The sequence below is a fragment of the Leptodactylus fuscus genome, chromosome 8, assembly GCF_031893055.1.
Source record: "Leptodactylus fuscus isolate aLepFus1 chromosome 8, aLepFus1.hap2, whole genome shotgun sequence".
Taxonomy (NCBI): Eukaryota; Metazoa; Chordata; class Amphibia; order Anura; family Leptodactylidae; genus Leptodactylus; species Leptodactylus fuscus.
Window position 1 is genome coordinate 40,195,841 of NC_134272.1, and position 23,115 is coordinate 40,218,955.

Here is a 23,115-nt window from a genome sequence, read left to right on the forward strand (position 1 = left end):
TTCTGGACAACCCTTTAATTATTTCTTCTGTCTTTACCTCTTATATCACTATTCTGTCCATTCTCTGTACACAAGCAGTCTCAATGAAATGAGAATGTGTTTACAACAGGGAATATGTGACTAGTCGAGGCAGCCTGCCTGCTTGCCCAGATGACCAGATAATTCCAACTCTTTGCATCCATCAATACGTGCCGTTTCTATGACTCTGGCACAGTTGGACTTTTGTTCTCTAGCCTTTTTCTCTACATGTAATAATAAAAACATGCTCTATTTCTATATGTGTATTTTATTTACTTATTTTTTTACAGGATTTAAAATGAAGGCCGTAATCTTAGCTGCTGGATATGGAACACGATTTATGAAGGATCTACAGAACGTAAATGATCAAAGTTTAAAAGATCTGATTTCGACACCCAAACCATTACTTCCAATTGGAGGTTTCCCATTGATTTCTTATTGGATAGAGGCCTTAAGGGCAGGACATGCCCTACAAGATATTTTCATTGTTGTAAGCATTTTTTTTTTTTGATAAACCATTATACAGTATGTATGTACATGGAATTTCAAGACCTGAAGATGTCCTGTGGTAGCTGACACCAAAATGTTAGCACTAAATCATTTCGGTCTTGTAAGGCCTGGTTCACATCTGCGTTTGGTATTCCGTTTGGGGAGTCCACTTGCAGACTGGAACGGAATACTGAACACATTAAAAAGCGACGAGCATTGAAAACACATGGACCCCATAGACTATAATAGGGTCTGTGTGTTTTCTGCACGAATCATGTGGAGAGAAAAGTACTTCAAGCAGCATTATAGTCTATGGGGTCCATGTGCTTTCATTGTCACTGCTTTTTAATGCGTTCAATATTCTGGGGGGTCCCCAAGCAGACTCCCTGAAAGGAATACTGAACGCAGATGTAAACCAAGCCTAAGTTGTGAGGTGGGACTTGTTTTTCCAAAACATCCCATCAATTTAGAGGCCAAGAAGTGTTCTCAAACCATTCCTGAAAAGTTTAGGGGGGCAGGGTGTACTTTCCTGCTAAAGGAGGCTACTTCTTTTTGGGAATATTATTGCCATGAGGAGATATCTGGGATATGTATAAGGAATGCGTTATTTTCTGACAATATGTTATCTTTCTAACAAACATTGTCAAGTGTTCAAGAGGAAATTTGTAGGATTACATTCCCTTTCTTTATCCAGAGGCAGAACATTGTAGAATTTAAAAACGCCAATCTAGTAATGTTTACTCTTGTTTGAAGTAGAAATTGATAAAGTTGGACATCTATTTAAAGGATTTTTCCAAAATCAGAATATTGACAGTCCATCACCATCAGATTGGTGGTGGTGGTGGGGAATCCAGGTGCACAGATATATTCTGACATGAGCCAATATATCTTTGTGGAGATTGCAAGTCTATGTGCTTAATTGTATGCCCCTGTTTGCAACTGTTTAAGATTAAGATGCGTGACCTGCCTATATAGAAGAAAAAAAGAAAATCATAAAACCAGAGAATAGCTGTCCTGCTCATATCTATTGCCATCCAGCAGCTGATAACTTAGGTTTCATATACAGGTAGTTATCTGACGAACTTGTCTTCACACACTCTCCCTGATGTGTACGATTATCTGCTGACCCTGGTCTATAGTCTCTCACTCTGCCAAATCAGTTTCCCTACGCTATGCTGAGGAAGCCCAATAGGCTGAAACAGTGCTGTCCATAGCTGGGAATCTGTTCCTTTTGGAATAGAAATACTAATTTGGCAATTATATCCGCATCATGATTAATTAGACTTTTTAACTGAGTCATGCATGATGTTAAGGATGCTAGCCCTCTAGAGGGCAGCGTACAGAGTGCACTGTTCTCCTAATTACATCCTGGAGAATAGATTTGCATATTTTTTTACCCAGAATCCCTAGTGGAGCAGGAATGACTTGTAAGTCTCCGTACTGCCTATGCAGGCACACACTCTCCCTGATGTGTACGATTGTCCCCTGAACTTGTCTTCAGTCAGACCAACATGAAGATAAATTGGTGTGTTTAAGTGGCCAACTAATCCTACAAACATATGCCATGTGCTAAAAAATGATCTTTTGTATACTAAATTTGTCTATCAGTCACAATGATTGTATCATGTGTATATATAGCATCTGAAGGAATATCAAACAAACACTACTATGGGAAATAAAAAGGTTTTGCTTTAGTAAGGTCATAACAGATAAAGAGGAAAATTCGTTCCATCCTCAAAATAATTTCTGTGTGTAAACAGCCAATTCAGGAAGCTCATACTGTGAATATATAAAAAGCAGGGAGCAGAAGGAAGGGAAGGCACTAGGAATTAATCTGCCCTGTCCATTCTACAATGACTACAATTGATTAAGATACCTTTGGACAAGCAATGCAAACTGTGAGTGCACATTGTGCCCCATTTAAAAAGCTTTGTGTTTTTGCATTAATGTTTTTAAAAAATTTTTTTTCAGACTAACAACATGTACTATGCAAAATTTAAAGAATGGGCGAAGAATTACCCATCAGTAACAGTAATTAGTGATGGTACATCAACAAATGAGGTATGTTAATGCAAAAACTTAAACCATTGAAAACAACCACAAAAAACACTGTAAATTACTGTTTGAAGATACAGCAGGGTTCAGAAGGGAAGGAGCTCTGTAGTTTTTGCCTTTTGGACTGTAGATTTTGAAGGCCTAGTTTGTGGATGTCATACTGCCTTTAGAAGAGCTCCATAGGTGCCAAGAAAGTGGAATTCCCCAAGAAGTGACCCCATTAAAGCCCCATTAAAGAAAGGTATCAAGGGGTGTAGCGAACATTTTTACCCCTTGAGTGTTGGATTAATTTATTTCCATCAATGAATGCACAGATACAATTGCAATTTTTTTAGAGACATGCCATGTCAGCACCCGATATGCTGTGCTTAGCTTGTGATCATAGACACACAAAAAAAGCAGATAATCCAGGGAAAAACAGCTTTTGGAGTGTTGGTTTGGTCACAATGTATTGCACAGTGAAATTATGGATTTCTGGAAAAATTGCAACTTTCATTTAGCGCAGCTCACGGAGAATACATTTCCGAAGCATAAATGAATGCAGTTTGAGGGCTAAAGACGCACACCTGAATAAATTTCTTGAGGGTTATGGTTTCCAAACTTTGGTGACATGCCTAGGGATTGTACTTAGCTGGTATTTCAGGTACTCCGCAAAAGTTACATGGCATCCAAAATCCAAACTGAAATTCAAAAACCAAGCATTGTGTAATATTTGTGGGATTAAACTGCTGTTTGGGCACATGACAGGAACAGCTGTGAAGGAGCGCTGTTTGACTTTTAGATCAAAGATTCAGAAGGTCTTGATTTTGGATGCCATCTCATGTTTGCAGAGTTCCTAAGGTGGCAGTAGAAGTGGAATCTCCCAAAAAATAATCCCATTTGGAAAACTTAAGAAATTTACCAAAGGGTGTAGTAAGCAATTATTTCCCAGTGAATATGTAAACTGTGAGTACATTGGGTATTCCAAATCCTATGCTATTTAAGAAGAGTAAGGCATGCCCCTCGGTTCATTTCAGTGGGGCTGCCGGAGATAGCCAAGTATTGTGTTTTAGCTATTTTTGGTGGTCCCATTGAAATTAATGCTGTCCATGCTTTTTCTCTATTTTGCACACCAGTTTTTGTGATTAGTAGGTAACTTGCTTTGACTGGAATTTCATTTTAACCCCATAACAGTCACATTAAAATTGCAAAACCCTGCCGAAAATGTCCCTTTTTTTGTTGCAGAGTCGGGATCCTTTTGCACATTTTAACCCTTCAAAAACGTTTATATCCGTTTTTTTTTTTTTGTTGTTGTTTTTTAGAGGGGAGAGGAACCAAAAACATCTGTTCTACTATCAGAATTTTCAGGTTTCTGGTGTTTATCATGTTGAATAAATAACATACCAATTAAGATTTAGGGGATATTAACGATGTGCTGACACAAGTAGAGTTTTTAAACTCTACTTTAATTTTTCAGTCATAACAAAACATCAAAACAATGATGTCTCAGAAAACAGACTCATAGATCCTATAACATGGGGGTAATAGTGTCAAGACACCAACATTTCAGTACACCACAAAGAGAAAAAATAAGGAATTTAAGTCATAAATCAGTCAGCCGTGGTATTACCAATTGTGTGTTATTTTTATTATTTTCTTTTTTTCATTTAAAATTACTAGATCTACATTGCCTGCAGCATATAAGGGGCAACTATCTTTTCTTATTGGTAATGGGGGGAATATCATGAACAAAGGACCATGGTACTCCCTCTCCTGGGGTCATCTGAAGTGACTAGAGATGGGCAAACTGCTTCATAATAAGGCGGGTTTGTCCTGAAAATTACAAATTGTTCAGTTTTCAGTATTCTTCTATTACATAAATAATAAGAGAATAAAAACTGACAATGTGGGCACTTAAAAATAATCTGGGTGTAATGGTGGAGGAGGATGAGGAAAAAGCACAAGTATTAAATGCCTTCTTCTCTACAGTGTTTACACAAGAAAATCCATTGGCCAACAACATGATTAGGGGTAATGTTAACTCTCAATTAAATGTCACCTGCTTAACCCAGGAAGACGTACGGCGCCGCCTGCAAAACACTAAAATAGAGAAATCGCCCGGTCCAGATGGAATACACCCCCGAGTTCTGAGGGCATTAAGCATGGTCATAGATAGACCCTTGTATCTAATATTTAAGGATTCAGTAATGACTGGGTCTGTTCCACAGGATTGGCGAATAGCAAATGTGGTGCCAATTTTCAAAAAGGAGTGTAAAAGTGAACCTGGAAACTATAGGCCAGTAAGTTTGACTTCTGTTGTGGGTAAGATATTTGAGGGCTTTCTAAGAGATGCTATCCTGGAGTATCTCAATGTAAATAATCTTATAACACCCAATCAGCATGGGTTTATGAGGAATCGGTCCTGTCAGACTAATCTGATCAGCTTCTATGAGGAGGTCAGTTCAAGACTGGACATGGGTAATGCAGTAGAAGTGGTGTATCTGGACTTTTCATAGGCTTTTGATAGTGTTTCACATAAACGGTTGGTATGCAAAATGAGAATGTTGGGACTGGGGGAAAACATGCATTTGGGTTAGCAACTGGCTCACTGATAGGAAACAGAGGGTACTTGTTAATGGTAAATATTCAGACTGGGCCACAGTCACCAGTGGGCTGCCGCAAGGGTCAGTATTAGGTCCTCTCTTGTTTAATATCTTTATTAATGACCTAGTAGAGGGTTTACAGAGCAGGGTGTCCATATTTGCAGATGATACTAAACTTTGTAGGGTAATCAATAATGAGGAGGATTGTAGAATATTACAAGGGGATCTAAGGAAACTGGAAGCATGGGCGGAGACTTGGCAAATGAAGTTTAATGTTGACACATGTAAGGTTATGCACTTTGGTCGACATAATAAAATGTATGACTATGTACTTAATAGTAAATTACTAGGTAAGACTGCCAATGAAAAAGACTTAGGGATTTTGGTGGACAGCAAGCTTACCTTTAGTGACCAGTGTCAAGCAGCTGCTGCCAAGGCAAATAAAATTATGGGATGCATCAAAAGAGGTCTAGATTCTCATGACAAGGACATAGTTATGCCTCTATACAAATCACTGGTACGGCCACACTTAGAATATTGTGCACAATTTTGGGCCCCGATATACAAGAAAGACATAAGTGAAATTGAAAAAGTGCAAAGATGGGCAACCAAAATGATTAGGGGAATGGGTGGACTGGAGTACAACGATAGATTAACAAATTTGGGGTTATTCAGTTTAGAGAAAAGACATCTACGAGGAGATCTAATAACAATGTACAAATACATGAAGGGACAATACAAAGAACTTTCTAAGGATATTTTTACTATTAGGCCAGTGACAGTGACAAGGGGACATCCTCTACGTCTGGAGGAGAGAAAGTTTGACCAGAAACATAGAAGGGGTTTCTTCACAGTAAGAACAGCGAGGCTGTGGAAGTCTCTGCCCCAGGAAGTGGTGATGGCGGATTCACTGAACAAGTTCAAGGAGGGCCTGGATACCTTTCTAGAAGAGAAAAATATAACAGGTTATGGACTCTAGATTTTAAGGACACGTTGATCCAGGGTTTTTGTACTGACTTGGAGATTTGGAGTTGGAAAGGAATTTTTCCCCCTGAAATAGGGCAATTGGCATGAGCCTCATGGGGTTTTTTGCCTTCCCCTGGATCACCACTGTAGGGATTGTAGGGTTATAGGTTGGACTTGATGGACTAATGTCTTTATCCAACCTCATCTACTATGTAACTATTTACAAAACCAAACAAATGGCGATTCATCTTGGACAAGACTGTCCGCTTCCGCCACGTGTTTTACAAGGAAATATAGAGGAGGTATGTTTGGATGACTCAAACATTGCCTGTAACATTGTAGCAACACCTGACAGCCATTCAGCTAATAGTCAGTGGTAGGTGGATATCGCACAGTGTTGGTGTCATATGGACTATATAAGGTTGTGCACTCGTGATCAGCCATTAGTTGCTGTAATGTTGGACATACAACTGGATCTATGATTACTACGTCATACAGAGCACAGTTCTGAAGAAGTTCAGAATCAAGCAATTATATTGGCAGATTAGTGCTAGAAATCCATATATAGAATATGAGTGAGGGGATTAGGGCATAGTTATGCTGTTGCTGCTGTTAAATTCCTGCTTTAAATATAGAATTACACATACACACAAACAGGACAGTTAACCTTTTAATTGGCAATATTTCTATCTGTTGTGCAGTAGAGCAATTTCACTGTCTATAAATATACTTTTTACTGGCAAAATAATTGTTAGTGCAAAATGTTCGAGTTGCTCCATGCTAGCTGTATCTTTAATTTAATGTCTGCTGTGTTAATCTGACATACTTTATTAATGTGATGATTTTATTGAAACTTTTACTAGTATTCTAGCTCCTGATGAACTTTGACACAGCTGAAGAAAAAGCATCAGATTATTATTATTTTTTTTTTATGATGTACAGTATAACTTTTGACTACATACCAGAATCTACACTGATGGTGTTTGACTATGGTTCACATGTTTTTAATTGAATATAATTTATATCTTTGTGATAAGTTAGACCACCTCATCTATATAAGACCAATTTTTCTAAAATTCTAAATTTCTTTTTATGATTTAGGAGCGTCTAGGTGCTGTGGCTTGCCTCCAACTAATTATTGAAAAATTTGAAATAGATGTCAATATAATCGTAATTGGAGGGTAAATATGTCTGTTTAAAACTATTGTAACTGTACACGTTTATTACTGAAATAAGCCTATCAATTAATAATAAGAATTCTTGGGGCTACATACAGTGTATACAGACTAACTGGCAGAATTCATTTTATGCACAAGCAACTTTCTTCAGGTATTAAAGGTATGAAGAAATAATAAACATATCTAAAAACCAAAATGACAACAGAGACAACTAACTTGGTTACTGCCGAATTAAACCGCTTCTGTAATAACAAAGAAAATTACAGTGCAGCCTCACTGACCGTATACTTAGTCACTTAGCTTATTTTGGAAAATATACAATGAAGGTTAATCACAGTGCACTTTCAGCAAGTAGAAATTATTCTGTCTTTAACTGCTCATTTCCTTAACCTCTCCTACTCCGCTGTTGGCAGTGAAGCTGTAAGTGGCTGTATACATAGTAAATATACAGACAACTGTAGAGCAAGCAGCCAGGACTGCAGGACAGAGAGCAAGACAGCATTAAAGGGGTTGTGCCAAGTTTTGAAGTTATCCTGTATCCAACTGCTGGCACCCCCACAGATCTAGAGAATGGGTGTTTGGTGGACAGCAGGGAATGTATGGGCCCTGATGCTCTATTCATTCTCAAGGGCAATGCCGGAAGCTCTTTGTTAGCCTTAAGGGGTTAAAGAGGATCTGTCAGGTAGATTTGGGACACTAAACCAGCCAAAGATCCTTATAGACCAGGAAGCATGTGTCCTATTGTCCTGTTTTAAATCCATCTGTGCCTGCATTTAAAAAAAAAAAAATATTTACCTAGAGTTGAGTCCAATGAGTCTAATTGTACCCATTTCTGATGCACCTGTGCAATTGAAGCTGAGGACGTACACCCTAGCTTCATTGTGCAAGTGCCAGAGCTAAGGGGCATGCACACTGAACTTAAGAAAAAATTCCAACTGCATTGGAATCAGTGAAGTGGCACAGATTCTGAGAACTGGAGTTTGTGAAGTTCAAAAGGTCCTCTTCAAGGCTTTTGTTTAAGTCCCTAAAATGATTTCGAGAACCTTCCATCTGCTTCCAACTTTCAATTGATGCCATGATCACTGGGTCTTTGCCAGCCCCTCTCTGTAATTTGTCAACCGAGTTTGCTATATGCAGAACCCAAGTGCCCAGAAGACATCAAACTATTTGGTGTTCTGGAGCTTTGTGACAGATTGTCCTATCTGTACAATTAATAATGGAATCCCATTGACCAGTTGCTTTATAAGTTCCAAACGTCAAATTAATTTTAGAAAGGCTATTCCAGACATACCTTTTATTCCTTAATCCTCCCAGCCATTTTTGAATTAGCCCACTTTTATTGATATGAAAGACCCCCTTTAAATGGTTTCATTATCAGGTTGTCCAATTAATGTGGTTTTCTGGCAGGGAAAGATTTTAATTTTTTTTTACAGAGTTCTCAGAATGGTGAAAAAGGATAAAGAAGCATTACTCACCTCATGCTCCAACTGACAGCAGACATGCTTTACAATATTACATATTAAAGGCATAATGGAAGGAAATTAGAATCCCTAAAACAAACCCTCCTGTGTTCACACTCCCACATTACCCCACATGAGATGATGCAGTTTCAGGCTAACTTAAAGGGGTTGTCCCATCACAAGGATCCTATCTATACTGCTAGTTTATGTGGATTTAAGCCTTTTCCTAAATGCATTGCTTTATCAAAACTGCTTTGTTTGGTCGCTATCTTAATTTATTCACTTCATTGTTTACACTCCGTTTCTATGGCCCTTGGGATTATCTGCTCATTTGTCAAGTGATGTAGCTGCCTGCTCTCAGGGGGGGAGGAAGGGGCTGGGAGCAGCTCTGAGCTGTTTGTGTCTGGATAAGTAGCGGAGCTTCTCAGATAAGGGAGGTGAGAGCACCGGGATTTCTGAGCTCTTATCAGTCGGTTTTAATTGAATGTGGCTGAGATAGGAAGTCCGTTACCTCTGTATGTAATGCAAACTGAAAAATTTACAAAAAGGGGTACCCCCACTAGAAAGGATAAAACGTAACCTTTATTTGTTATGTTTAAAATTTAAAAGCCCCAAACAAAATTTCAGCCCCTATGATATTGACACAGGGCTTATGTGCAAGTGTGTATGTCCACCTTGCCAGTTGTATGTTGTAAATTTATATAAATCCCATACAAGCAGAGTGTGTTTTGTTTTAGGATTCACACATCATTGTTTTCAGGAATGTAAATATAAATAGTACCTCTACCACAATAGACCATTCAGTCATGGGATGGGCAATTATAGTGCTTAGACACTGTTGAATTGTGTCTTAACAATAAGCCCCAATTTGCATTCACAAGTTGTTCTTTGAATAACATCAACTTCAGTGTGACAACTACAGCTAAATAGATAGCCTGAACACCCTTATTGTTTATGGGTATTTGTTACAGGTGCTGCATTACATTCACACACAAGCTAGCTAAATAGCCCAAACGTTCCTATTGTCTATAGGTGCTCCTTGCAGGTACTGCATTACATTCACACACAAGCTACCTAAATAGCCCAAACGTTCCTATTGTCTATAGGTGCTCCTTGCAGGTACTGCATTACATTTACACACAAGCTAGCTACATAGCCCAAACGTTCCTATTGTCTATAGGTGCTCCTTGCAGGTACTGCATTACATTTACACACAAGCTAGCTAAATAGCCCAAACATTCCTATTGTCTATAGGTGCTCCTTGCAGGTACTGCATTACATTTACACACAAGCTAGCTACATAGCCCAAACGTTCCTATTGTCTATAGGTACTCCTTGCAGGTACTGCATTACATTTACACACAAGCTAGCTAAATAGCCCAAACATTCCTATTGTCTATAGGTGCTCCTTGCAGGTACTGCATTACATTTACACACAAGCTAGCTACATAGCCCAAACGTTCCTATTGTCTATAGGTGCTCCTTGCAGGTACTGCATTACATTTACACACAAGCTAGCTAAATAGCCCAAACATTCCTATTGTCTATAGGTACTCCTTGCAGGTACTGCATTACATTTACACAAAAGCACAGCCCACAGTCTAAAGGTTCATTTAGACTAGTAGGTAGTAATACAACTGTGGTTCCTAATTGCAGATTCAGGCTTAAGCTTGTTGTTCACCTAGAGCCTGTGTACTTTCTACTTGCTATCTTTACGGGCCACAGCACATTACATGTGTAGTATATACCAACTACACTTAGTCCCTTGTCTCTACGCGTTTCATCTGTTTTCAATCATCAGGAGACATTTCAAACAAACTGCCTATAGTTAAGGCTTTCACTACCTAACACCCTAGACAATGTAGCGGTGTGCGGTCAAAACCGCAGTTCTCAGGACCCTGATGGTGGGTCCCGATATTCTCATAGAGGCTGACCAGCCCATAAACAATAAGGGTGTTCAGGCTATCTATTTAGCTGTAGTTGTCACACTGAAGTTGATATTATTCAAAGAACAACTTGTAAATGCAAATTGGGGCTTATTGTTAAGACACAATTCAACAGTGTCTAAGCACTATAATTGCCTGTCCCATGACTGAATGGTCTATTGTGGTAGAGGTACTATTTATATTTACATTCCTGAAAACAATGATGTGTGAATCCTAAGACAAAACACACTTTGCTTGTATGGGATTTATATAAATTTACAATATACAATTGTCAAGGTGGACATACACACTTGCACATAAGCCCTGTGTCAATATCATAGGGGCTGAAATTTTGTTTGGGGCTTTTAAATTTTAAACATAACAAATAAAGGTTAAGTTTTATCCTTTCTAGTGGGGGTACCCCTTTTTGTAATTTTTGTAGATAATTGGTAACCCTGGATCCAGTGTGTACTACATGTAATGCAAACTGACTCAAATCCAGCTCTGCTACATCAGCTTCACACTGTGGTAATTCCTTTACAACCAATCCTGTGCAAGTTAAACCCCGCCCACCAATGTGCCGAGAAAAGCAGGAAGTGAATAGAGCACAACAGCCTGCAGGTTGGTGAACAAGCGTCATGGGAATACCCCTTTAATACATTCCAGGCACCATCTGCACGTTAAAGGACACGACTGGCGATGGTTCATACAGTTTTATGTTTGTGTAATGACAGTAACCTCAATTACAAAATTGACTGCCCACTGTATAACCCCTGCTACCTCTTGTGTCACTCTCTATACCTCATAGATTGTAAGTTCTTGCAAAGCAGGGCCCTCAGTCCCATTGTGTGAAGTAACTATTTCTTTGTAATGTTGTAACATCTCTGCCTGTTCGGGCCTCTGCGCCACCCTCTGCTCGCATGCTGCGGCACCGGAGGCGTGTGCAGTTTGACAATCTGCTTAAGGTTTTTAGTTGCACTGTGTGAACATGGCTCTAGTCCTTAATTGGATTTGCACCACACCCGTCTTCTGCCAAGGTTGTCTCTGTTCATTAAGTGGTTAATCTGTCTTTCCTGTGATTGACAGCTTTTCTTCCTGTCAGGTTCTGGGCGGGTTCTTCCTTCCCTATTTAGTCTTGGCTCACAGTCACACTGGTGCCGGTTATTGCCCTTGCTTTCTGGTATCTCTTGCTGTTATTTACTTGTATGCTAATCCTTGACCTCTGGCTTTCCTACTGACTATTCTCTTGACTCCGATTTGGCACTGCATCGCTCTCTTGTTACCGAACCCTGGCTACCTGACCTCCCTTTGTTGTTGTATGTCTTGTCTGCGTTTTGTGTTTCACGTATTCAGGGAGGGATTGTCTTCGTGGTTGTCGCCTATTACCTAGGATAGGGTCTGGCAATAGGAAGGGCAAGCGGGGGGCTTCAGTTTAGGGCTCACTGTCTCTTGTGCCCCTCCCTCCAGGGTTCACCAGCAGCTTCTGGGGAATTATCATCTGGCTATTCCCTAACAAATGTGTCTTTTTGTCTGTACTTGAACGCTACAAATTGTAAAGTCCTCCAGAATGTGTTGGTGCTATATACCGTATATATTTGAGTTTTGACTTTTTCAGCACAGTTTTTATGCTGAAAAAGCCCCCCTTGGCTTATACTCGAGTCAGGATCCACGGAGCACAGAGAACTGCAAGGACCTGCAAAAATTAAACGAAGAGGGAGAACCTTTAGTGCTACTGCTCTGTGATTGGCTTGTCATGTAGGTCACGTGACTGTCATCGAAAGTCCTGTAGAAACTAGAATGTAACATCTGCAGATAAGTCAGTTGCCATTATGTGCAGGATTCATTGTGTCTTATAGAAGATGTCTGTTGTATCAAGGAGAGGAAGCTACAGTAAAGTGAAAGTAAAACACATAGGTGGTGTTACTATTCCTAGTAATGTCAGACATTTGGGGTTATTAATTTAGTTTCAATAACTCCATGTGCCTCACATTAATAGCAGTTAACCCCATCATGTCCCTCATATTAACCCCTGTGTGCCCCATATAACGGTTACTAATATGTGGGACACATGGAGGTACAAATAAAGGACCTTAATTATGAAGATACCTAATTATTACCTCCATATGTCCCACGTATCAGTAACTCTTATGTGAGGCACACAGGGGGTTAATGTGAGGGACATGATGGGGTTAACTGGTATTACTATGAGGCACATGGAGTTACTAAGCTGTAATGCACATGACCAGACTTTTTATATGCAATGGTGGATTTCCCATCCTAGGCTTATACTCGAGCCAATAAGTTTTCTCAGTTTTTTGCGGTAAAGCTAGGGGCCTCGGCTTATATTCGGGTCAAATTATACTTGAGTATATACGGTAAGTAAAATGTATTATTATTATTATTATTATTATTATTATTATTATTATTAGTGTGTTGAAACGTAAGTGTATGAATTCCCTGGGTTATTGGGTATGATTAGTAGATATAGGGATAAGAGAAGGTCAGAAAAATCATATTTATATATTTTATATATTTTCTTCATTTATATTTAGAAAAATATAAATGAAGAAAATGGAATTATACTAGAATATAGGAAAACAATATAAAGACATGTTCATTTCATGTTACTGTTCTTATTATTTAGAGACACTTTGTTTTATGAAGACTTTCATTTACAAGAGGTTCTGAAAAAATATGAAGCTCTGTATGAGGACAATAATCAGTCAAACTTGGTGTTGTCATATATCTGCAAGGATGAAGGTAACTAACTGCATTATTTCTATCTCATACCTCAAGCTTTATTAAGACTATACCACCAGTAAAATGTCTTCTAAGCCACTTACAGGCTGTGAAGGATTAAATTGTGTAGTGAACATAACTTTTTGTGTATTCTCATTGTCAAGAAAAAAAAAAAAAAAATATATATATATATATATTTAAAAATATAATATAAAATATATATATAATTATACTACTATAAAAACACCTAATATGCTATATAATATAGAGGCACTTAGTTGTACAAATTTGATCAAATAGTATGAAGCCCACCTGCCATGACAAGGCGACCTCATTTATATGGGAACCTACACTAAACAGACATACCTTTCTTGGACCTGGACAGGTCTACACTGTGAACACAGGGCAAACTACTGGTGGACCCTACTCACCCTGTGTTCACACTGTAGACTTGTTCCAGGTCCGAGAGCGGTATTCACATTTTGCATCGGAGCCCAAGAGTTCTGAAAACAAATTAAGTGATTGTTTCTTAAAAAATGAATTAGTAAATTGTTTGTATATTAATTATCAGAGGTTATTTTTTTAACAGAAACAAAGAACTATGGTATATTGGAAGTCGATGCAAGCCACAGAATCAGAGCAATAAAGGAAAAGCCACTGCCAACAGATACATCATCAAGACAAGCAGTAAGACTTATTTACCTAATTTTAATTTCTTTCTTTTCAAACTAGAAATCTTTTTTTGTATTTAATCAATAAAGGAATTGCTATATAAAGGTACCAGAAGTTAGAATCCCTATATGAATCAGACTGTATACAAATTTTATCTGATATTGCAGTAGGAAAAATGGGCAAGTGACTTAAAAATAAGCAGATTTCTTTTGATATTTAGTAATAAACCAGCAGCTCTTAGATAACAGGTATTTGCATCCTTAAAGGTGTAGAGTAGTATAAAGGAATAGCCACCATCCCAGATGTCACTGAAAGATTTAATGAAATAGCTCTGGAGGTCCAGGTTGCAGAGGAATGGGATAAATACAACATCCCTTGGGGATTTAGGACAAAAAATAAATTAGGGAACTTGTCACCAGGCTTGGAGACACTAAACTACCGTAATGTCTTTATGCACATGTGACTTAGTGTCCAAAATCCATGCCATATCTGTCCGCCCTGGGATTATATAACCAACACTATTTTTAAGGGTCCGCAGAGTTGTGCTAAGTATGCCTGGGGTACCCATCAATTTTCTCCCAATAGTCCGAAACTTGGCTGAGTACTTAAACTGCAGTAAGACACCTCACTCTGATCATATTCATTCTTGAAATATTTTCTGCAACTGTTGATGGATTCATGTGAATCAACTTTTCTTTCACTGTTTTTCTCACTTGATACATCCTAGAAGTCCTCAGAGCAGTCATATAATCCATAACGCTAATTATTATTATTGCTTATTTTTATGACACCATTAATTCCATGGTGCTGTACATTTGAGGGAGGGCTTACATACAGTGCACATAAATATACAAAACAAATATATTACTAACAGTGACCGACTTGGACAGTGGGGTAGAGGGCCCTGCCTGCAAGGGCTTACAGTCAATGAGGGATAGAGACAGAAGGTGAGGGGAGAGGCTGTTCAGATGGTGATGGTGACAGTAACGTTATTGGAGGTTGTAGGCCTTCATGAATAGGTCTTCAGGGCCTTCTTGAAGTTTGTGATTGTGGGGGTTAGTATTATGTGTTTTGGTAATGAGTTCCAGTATGGGGAATTATTTATTTATTATGCTTACTTATATAGCGCCATCATATTCCGCAGCTCTTTACAGATATTGTCAGTCACTGTCCCATATAGGGTTCACAATCTACATTCCCTATCAGTGTGTCTTTGGTGTGTGGGAGGAAACCGGAGTACCCGGAGCAAACCCACGGAGAACAGGATTTGAACCTAGGACTCAAGTGCTGCAAAGCTGCAGTACTAACCACTGAGCTACCGTGCTGGGAATGCATGGGAGAAATCTTGAAGACGGTTGTGTGAAGAGCAGATAGGAGTAGAGCAAGGTAGGAGGTCTTTTGAAGTATTGGAGTATATGTGGGCAGGTAGCAGGAAAAAAATGTATGGAGGGGACAAGTTGTGGGTGGCTTTGTACCCAACCTATTTAGAAGGCAAGTTTTCGGTTCCGTCAGTTCATCCGCAGCATACAGTGGGGCAAAAAAGTATTTAGTCAGTCACCAATAGTGCAAGTTCCACCACTTAAAAAGATGAGAGGCGTCTGTAATTTACATCATAGGTAGACCTCAACTATGAGAGACAAAATGAGAAAACAAATCCAGAAAATCACATTGTCTGATTTTGTAAGAATTTATGTGCAAATTATGGTGGAAAATAAGTATTTGGTCACCTACAAACAATCAAGATTTCTGGCTCTCACAGACCTGTAACTTCTTCTTTAAGAGTCTCCTCTTTTCTCCACTCATTACCTGTAGTAATGGCACCTGTTTAAACTTGTTATCAGTATAAAAAGACACCTGTGCACACCCTCAAACAGTCAGACTCCAAACTCCACTATGGTGAAGACCAAAGAGCTGTCAAAGGACACCAGAAACACAATTGTAGCCCTGCACCAGGCTGGGAAGACTGAATCTGCAATAGGCAACCAGCTTGGATTGAAGAAATCAACTGTGGGAGCAATAATTAGAAAATGGAAGACATACAAGACCACTGATAATCTCCCTCGATCTGGGGCTCCACGCAAAATCTCACCCCGTGGGGTCAAAATGATCACAAGAACGGTGAGCAAAAATCCCAGAACCACGCAGGGGGACCTAGTGAATGAACTGCAGAGAGCTGGGACCAATGTAATAAAGCCTACCATCAGTAATACACTACGTCGCCAGGGACTCAGATCCTGCAGTGCCAGACGTGTCCCACTGCTTAAGCCAGTACATGTCCGGGCCCGTCTGAAGTTTACTAGAGAGCATTTGGATGATCCAGAAGAGTATTGGGAAAATGTCCTATGGTCTGATGAAACCAAACTGGAACTGTTTGGTAGAAACACAATTTTTCGTGTTTGGAGGAAAAAGAATACTGAGTTGCATCCATCAAATACCTACTGTAAAGCATGGGGGTGGAAACATCATGCTTTGGGGCTGTTTCTCTGCAAAGGGGCCAGGACAACAGATCCGGGTACATGAAAGAATGAATGGGGCCATGTATTGGGAGATTTTGAGTGCAAACCTCCTTCCATCAGCAAGGGCATTGAAGATGAAACGTGGCTGGGTCTTTCAACATGACAATGATCCAAAGCACACTGCCAGGGCAATGAAGGAGTGGCTTTGTAAGAAGCATTTCAAGGTCCTGGAGTGGCCTAGCCAGTCTCCAGATCTCAACCCTATAGAAAACCTTTGGAGGGAGTTGAAAGTCCGTGTTGCCAAGCGACAGCCCCAAAACATCACTGCTCTAGAGGAGATCTGCATGGAGGAATGGGCCAACATACCAACAACAGTGTGTGTCAACCTTGTGAAGACTTACAGAAAACGTTTGACCTCTGTCATTGCCAACAAAGGATATATAACAAAGTATTGAGATGAAATTTTGTTACTGACCAAATACTTATTTTCCACCATAATTTGCAAATAAATTCTTACAAAATCAGACAATGTGATTTTCTGGATTTGTTTTCTCATTTTGTCTCTCATAGTTGAGGTCTACCTATGATGTAAATTACAGACGCCTCTCATCTTTTTAAGTGGTGGAACTTGCACTATTGGTGACTGACTAAATACTTTTTTGCCCCACTGTATATCTGTCTTATGAGCTGCAAAATTCCATGTCAATATCTCCCGAGATGTGTGCATTCCTGCACCGTATGCAACAGGTGAGCATCATCCACGCCATACCTGGGGTTTTTAGTGTCAAGTCGGATTCCTATTCTTTGTAATAGTACAATTGGCTCCTCAGACAGGGGCAGCTTGTAGACAGTACTATTTTGAGGGTGTGGGCATTAAGGAGCATTATACTGTGAGAGGCACTTATAAGGACATTGTATAATGCTTAATTATTATGCCTCCTTAGTATCGCCACCTCCCACAGTGTAATTCCTCATTAGTGCCACCCATACATTAATAGCAGCCAGGAGGAACATTCATCCGCTTTCCCACAGTCCTCATCTTTAATAAAACTAAATGACAGCAGGAATTGTCCCTGCTGCCTGCACATCAATTCAAATGCGTGAAGGCAGCAGGAATGATTACTATTCCTGGCTGCTGCTAGGGCAGGGGATTGGGGCTTGGAGAGGGAGAGCATGGGGGAAAAAGTTTTTTTTTTTTTTTTTTTTCTGCCTGCTGTCAAAATAAAGGTTTCGGACACAGGGTTCCAGACAGCAGACGGCCCTCTACTTCTACACAGTAGTGAAGCCGACAATTGCTGACTTCACCACTAGATGAGCAGAGGTTTGGGCCACAGCACAGCACCTACAATAGGAGCCTCTGAGCACAGGAGAAAAACCCCTGCTTGGGTACAGTAGTGAAGCTGGCAATTTCTGATTTCACTACTGTACATAAACTGTGAGGAATGTCTATCTTCAGGCAGCACTCGGCGTGCATCTGACAATGAAGAAATTTTAAGGGAGCCGCATGGAAAAAAAATGCAGTGTTGAGATCCATTCTTGCATCAGTTTCCCTACTTGTGTGTACCTCATGGGAGGGAAAATAATAGGGTGAAATTGCATATGTACAGCGCAGCTAACAGACAACTGGTCCTTTGTGATAGTCCCTACATGTGCCTCCCACCTACTTTTGATGGCCACTGGGGCATTGTCCAGAGAAGCATTGTCTGTAGATAATGACCGGAGGTGAGTTGGAATAAGTGTGTTGTAGTCAAGGGGGTTACATTGAAAAGTAGAAAGCTCAATTTAACTTATATGATAACTTACTGTACACCCCTCATATGTCCTCTTCCTTTTACTTTACCCAAGCAGGGGTTTTCCCTCCATCCTCTTTCAAGCATGCTGTCATAACCCCGCTATTGAAAAAAACGTCACTGGACCCGTCCTGTGCTGCTAATTATCGACCCGTCTCTAACCTCCCCTTCATCTCTAAAATCTTGGAACGCCTGGTCTATTCTCGTTTAATCCGCTATCTCTCTGCTTGACCCCTTACAATCTGGTTTCCCCGCTCTGCACTCTATTGAAAGGGCCCTCAAAAAGTCTCCAATGATCTTCTAACGGCTAAATCTAATGGTGACTTCTCTCTTCTTATTCTTCTGGACCTCTCTGCAGGTTTTGACACTGTTGACCATTAACTCCTCCTCACTATGCTCCACTCAGTCGGCCTCAATGACACTGCGCTCTCCTGGTTCTCCTCTTATCTCTCAGACCGCACTTTCAGTGTATCATTTGCAGGCTCTGTTTCTTCCCCTCTTTTCCTTGCTGTTGGTGTTCCTCAGGGCTTGGTGCTAGGCCCCCTGCTCTTTTCTCTCTACACAGCCCCCATTGGACAAACCATCACCAGAGTTGGCTTCCGGTACCATCTTTATGCTGATGACACCCAATTATACACATCTTCCCGTGACGTCACCCCTGCACTAATACAGAACACCAGTGACTGCCTTTCTGCTGTCTCAAATATCATGTCTTCGCTCTATCTGAAACTAAATCTCTCTAAGGGTGCATTCACACTACGGAACGCCAGCGTGTATCACAGCCGTACACACCGACGTTACAGCAGGGCTGCCGGACACTTCCCATTCATTTCTATGGGAGCCGGCATGCGAGCGCTCCCCATAGAAATTAATGGACTGCTTTTTTCCATTCATTTCTATGGGGAGCGCTCGCATGCCGGCTCCCATAGAAATGAATGGGAAGTGTCCGGCAGCCCTGCTGTAACGCCGGCGTGTACGGCTGTGATACACGCTGGCGTTCCGTAGTGTGAATGCACCCTAAGACTGAACTACTACTGTTTCCACCATCTAATAGATCTGTCCCTGATATATCCATTGCAGTCTCAGGCCTTACTATAACTCCTAGGCAGCAGGCCCGCTGCCTCGGGGTCATGTTTGACGCAGACCTTTCCTTCACCCCTCATATTGAATCACTCGCACGTTCATGTCACCTCCACCTCAAAAACATCTCCAGAATACGCCCTTTCCTCACCAGAGATACACTAAAGACACTTATTGTCTCTCTGATTCATTCTCGCCTTGACTACTGTAACTCCTTACTAATCGGTCTTCCCCTCACTAAACTCTCCCCTCTACAATCTATTCTGAATGCAGCGTCCAGGCTCATCTATCAGTCTAGACGCTACAGCGATGCCTCTGGTCTGTGCCAGTCGCTACATTGGCTGCCTATTCATTACAAAATACAATATAAACTTATCACCCTCATCCACAAGGCTCTCCATAATGCCGCACCTCCCTACATTTCCTCCCTCATCTTTGTCTACCACCCAACCTGTGCTCTCTATTCACCTAATGACCTAACACTTACATCCTCTATTATCAGAACCTCCTACGCTCGTATACAAGACTTCTCCCAAGTTGCACCACTTCTCTGGAATACTCTACCCCGGACAATTAACTCTCAATTGCTACAGCTACAAGCACAAACTAAAGACACATCTTTTCAGACAGACCTAATCACAATTCCTAATGTAAACTGTTCTGTATCGTCATTAGAATCTCCAAAATTTAACCCTCCTCTGTTCCAGCTCCCACATTACCCCACATGATATGATGCCATTTCAGGCTAATGTTATATGTCCAAGCACCATCCACATGTTAAAGGACACGACTGGTGATGGCTCATAAAGTTTTATGTTTGTGTAATGACAGTAATCTCTATTACAAAATTGTCTGACCACTGTATAAGCAATGCTGCCCCTGCTACCTTGTATCACCCCCCCTCTACCTCATAGATTGTAAGGTCTTACGAGCAGGGCCCTCAGTCCCATTGTGTGAATTGACTTTCTTTGTAATGTATCTTTCTGTCTGGATTTGAACCCTACAAATTGTACAGCACTGTGAAATATGTTGGCGCTATATAAAAACAATGTATCATTATTATTATTATTGCATGCAAGGAGGAGGCTAAGCTGTGTTGCTCCAGGATTTGTCTATCTTTAGTGGGGTCTGAGTGCATTGAGCTGCCGCCAACCAATCAAGCAAATAATGTATTGAGCTTGCCAGTCCATAATTTTATAAACATGGGAAATATTTCACCTGCATCACTATTTTTGGTCACGTCTTAGTTTAGTTTCGTAAACAAATATTCTTATTTATTACATACATTTCTAGATGTTTTTTTTAATCTTCGGTGTTTTATAATGATACAGTATTATATATGTAATTTTTTTTTCCAGTGTCCATGCTTTTATATGTTTTCTAAACACACACTACCATGTGTAAAGGAGTTTTTGAATGAAAAAAAGGTAAGGCCTGGTTTACTGTTGTTTTTTTCCGAGAAAACCATATACAGTATATACTCGAGTATAAGCCAAGTTTTTCAGCACAGTTTTTGTGCTGAAAAAGTCTGCCTCGGCTTATACTCGGGTCATTACGGTTCAATATCATACTTACAGACCCGGCATCTGGACCTGGCATACAGACACCAGGACGGGTGCCGGGCCACAGCATCGCCTGCTCCATAGCAGTCACCATGGCAAATGGCACCTCCACTGTTACAGCGGTAATGCCAGAGCTCATGAGCTCCGGCATCTCCGCTGTAAGAGTTACTGAGGGAGATCCCCTGCCGTCAGCAGGATCGCTGAGGCCAGAGCCCTTCGGGTCCGGCAGGCCGAGGTTCTCATTCAGGTCTGCCCCTCAGCACTCCTGCCAGGGATTCCCCTCAGCACTTCTGTAAAGACTCCCCGGCCTGCAGTGCTTTTCTTTTGCAGGCTGCTCTATGCAGCCTGCAAAAAAAATTACGATTTTTGCATTGTGTTAGTGATCAGACCCCCTGGAGTTCAAGACCCCCTTTTTTAAAAAAAAGTAAAAAATAAGAAAAAAATAGAGTATTAAAAATTCAAATCCTCCACCTTTCCCTAGAACACATATAATTAATAACTAATACTGTGAAACACATACACGTTAGGTATCCCTGTGTTCGAAAACTCTCGCTCTACAAATCTATAAAAACAATTTTCCTGTATGGTAAATGTCGTAGCGGGAAAAAAAAGTTATCTAACTGCCCCTTCCCTGAGACTGGGTTTTAATCCCTTTTAATAAAGATAAATAATTAAAAATGTAGTTCAGAACAAAGAGTGGTCAATCTTTCTTTGTCACACTCAAGACCAACATGATTGCCGTAGCAGATCAAATGCCTATGGACTTTGGCATACCACTCCCACTCACTGCACTCACAGCAACTAGGGGGAATGAAAATTCAATCACAGGGATAGGGATAGGGGCTTTGACCAATAGTCATTAATGTCTAGAGTTAGATATATACTCTAAAGTAGGTACAGACCTCTAGCCCTTTCCTCCCTGTAAATACCATGTCATAGCTAATCCAGTGGGAGTGTGATCAAATAGCATGGGATTCCAAATAAATGATACAGCCTTCAACACAGCACTTGCACCTGAGGATACTGGCCTAATGCCACACCAACAGGACTCATGCCAGATGAAAAGCTGAATTTGGATCCACTAAACTCCCCACAGAGAAGCTATATATGACAAGTAGCTAAATAGCCCTGCCACCATTCAAATGCCCAACGCGTTTCCACTATTCAAAGTATCATCAGGGGCTGTCTCAGGGTATTTTCTGCAACAGTTGATGCCATTGCTGGGAAATAAATTGTGTAGCGTGACCGCAGCGTGACCGCTCTGATGTCGGCGGTAACCTCCGCTGCAAATGAACCACTATATAAGGCACCCGGCTCCTCCCCTCCTCACACCCTCCTTCAATCCGAGGGCTGGCACAGACGCAACGTCACGCATGCGCGCTAGACCCATCTCGTGCGTCCTCACACTAACTCCGTGCGGGACACTCGCGCATGCGTGAACGAAAGCTCTGCTACATAAACTACATCGGAGCCTGCTACATACACGTCAGCATGCCTCACACGCATGCGCTACTAAGGCCAAAGCGCCGTGCCCATGTTACAGTGTCCGTATGAGCTAAGCAATGTACGCACTAAGGCACTGGTTCACCTCCTTCTCTCAAAGACTTGGGGTAGCAGATCAAGGCTATCTCCCCACTGTACATCACCAGATTTCTGCCACAAGTTGCATACCATTCTCCAAACGTACTGCCAATGTGCCAGCAAGAGGATCTCTTGGGGGAGCCAAGTTATAAGATAATATCTCCAGTCCCTATATGGCAGACTTCAGTGCTGAAAAAACCGTTACTCAAAAAATGATCAGCTATTACCCTGTAGATGTTAACCCCTCCTAGACACACCACCCCTTTCTTACAGATATATACTCATTTACAACAAAACGTGTGAATGTGGAACCACAATTCACACAGCATAATACCCCTTTCTCAGAACAGACCCCTGTTAACATGTTTAGGGAATCAAGACTGGCAGTTATCAAACTGGGTAGAGTGTTAAACCAATACTATTTTTGGGTAATATAGCAAGTATAGTCAATCTGTTCATTTAGGCCTTTTGGTTGTAATGTATCTAGCCTGTATATCCACTCAGTTTCTTTACGTAGCACTAGATTGTCCCAGTCGCCACCCCTCCTGGGCGGCTTAACTAC

The 23,115-nt window shown here is 40.7% G+C and overlaps 1 protein-coding gene across 1 annotated transcript in view; it reads left to right on the forward strand.

The window, feature by feature from the left end:
• Window positions 1-308: 308 nt before the first annotated feature.
• LOC142217014 (glucose-1-phosphate thymidylyltransferase-like) overlaps window positions 309-23,115 on the forward strand; it is a 28,145-nt gene continuing 5,338 nt past the window's right edge. Inside the window, exons 1-6 of the mRNA XM_075285171.1 lie at window positions 309-508; window positions 2,479-2,568; window positions 7,212-7,291; window positions 13,318-13,433; window positions 14,002-14,099; window positions 20,769-20,837. Of these exons, the coding sequence (XP_075141272.1) occupies window positions 317-508; window positions 2,479-2,568; window positions 7,212-7,291; window positions 13,318-13,433; window positions 14,002-14,099; window positions 20,769-20,837 (645 nt within the window). The 5' untranslated portion in view covers window positions 309-316. The remainder of the gene's footprint in view (window positions 509-2,478; window positions 2,569-7,211; window positions 7,292-13,317; window positions 13,434-14,001; window positions 14,100-20,768; window positions 20,838-23,115) is intronic.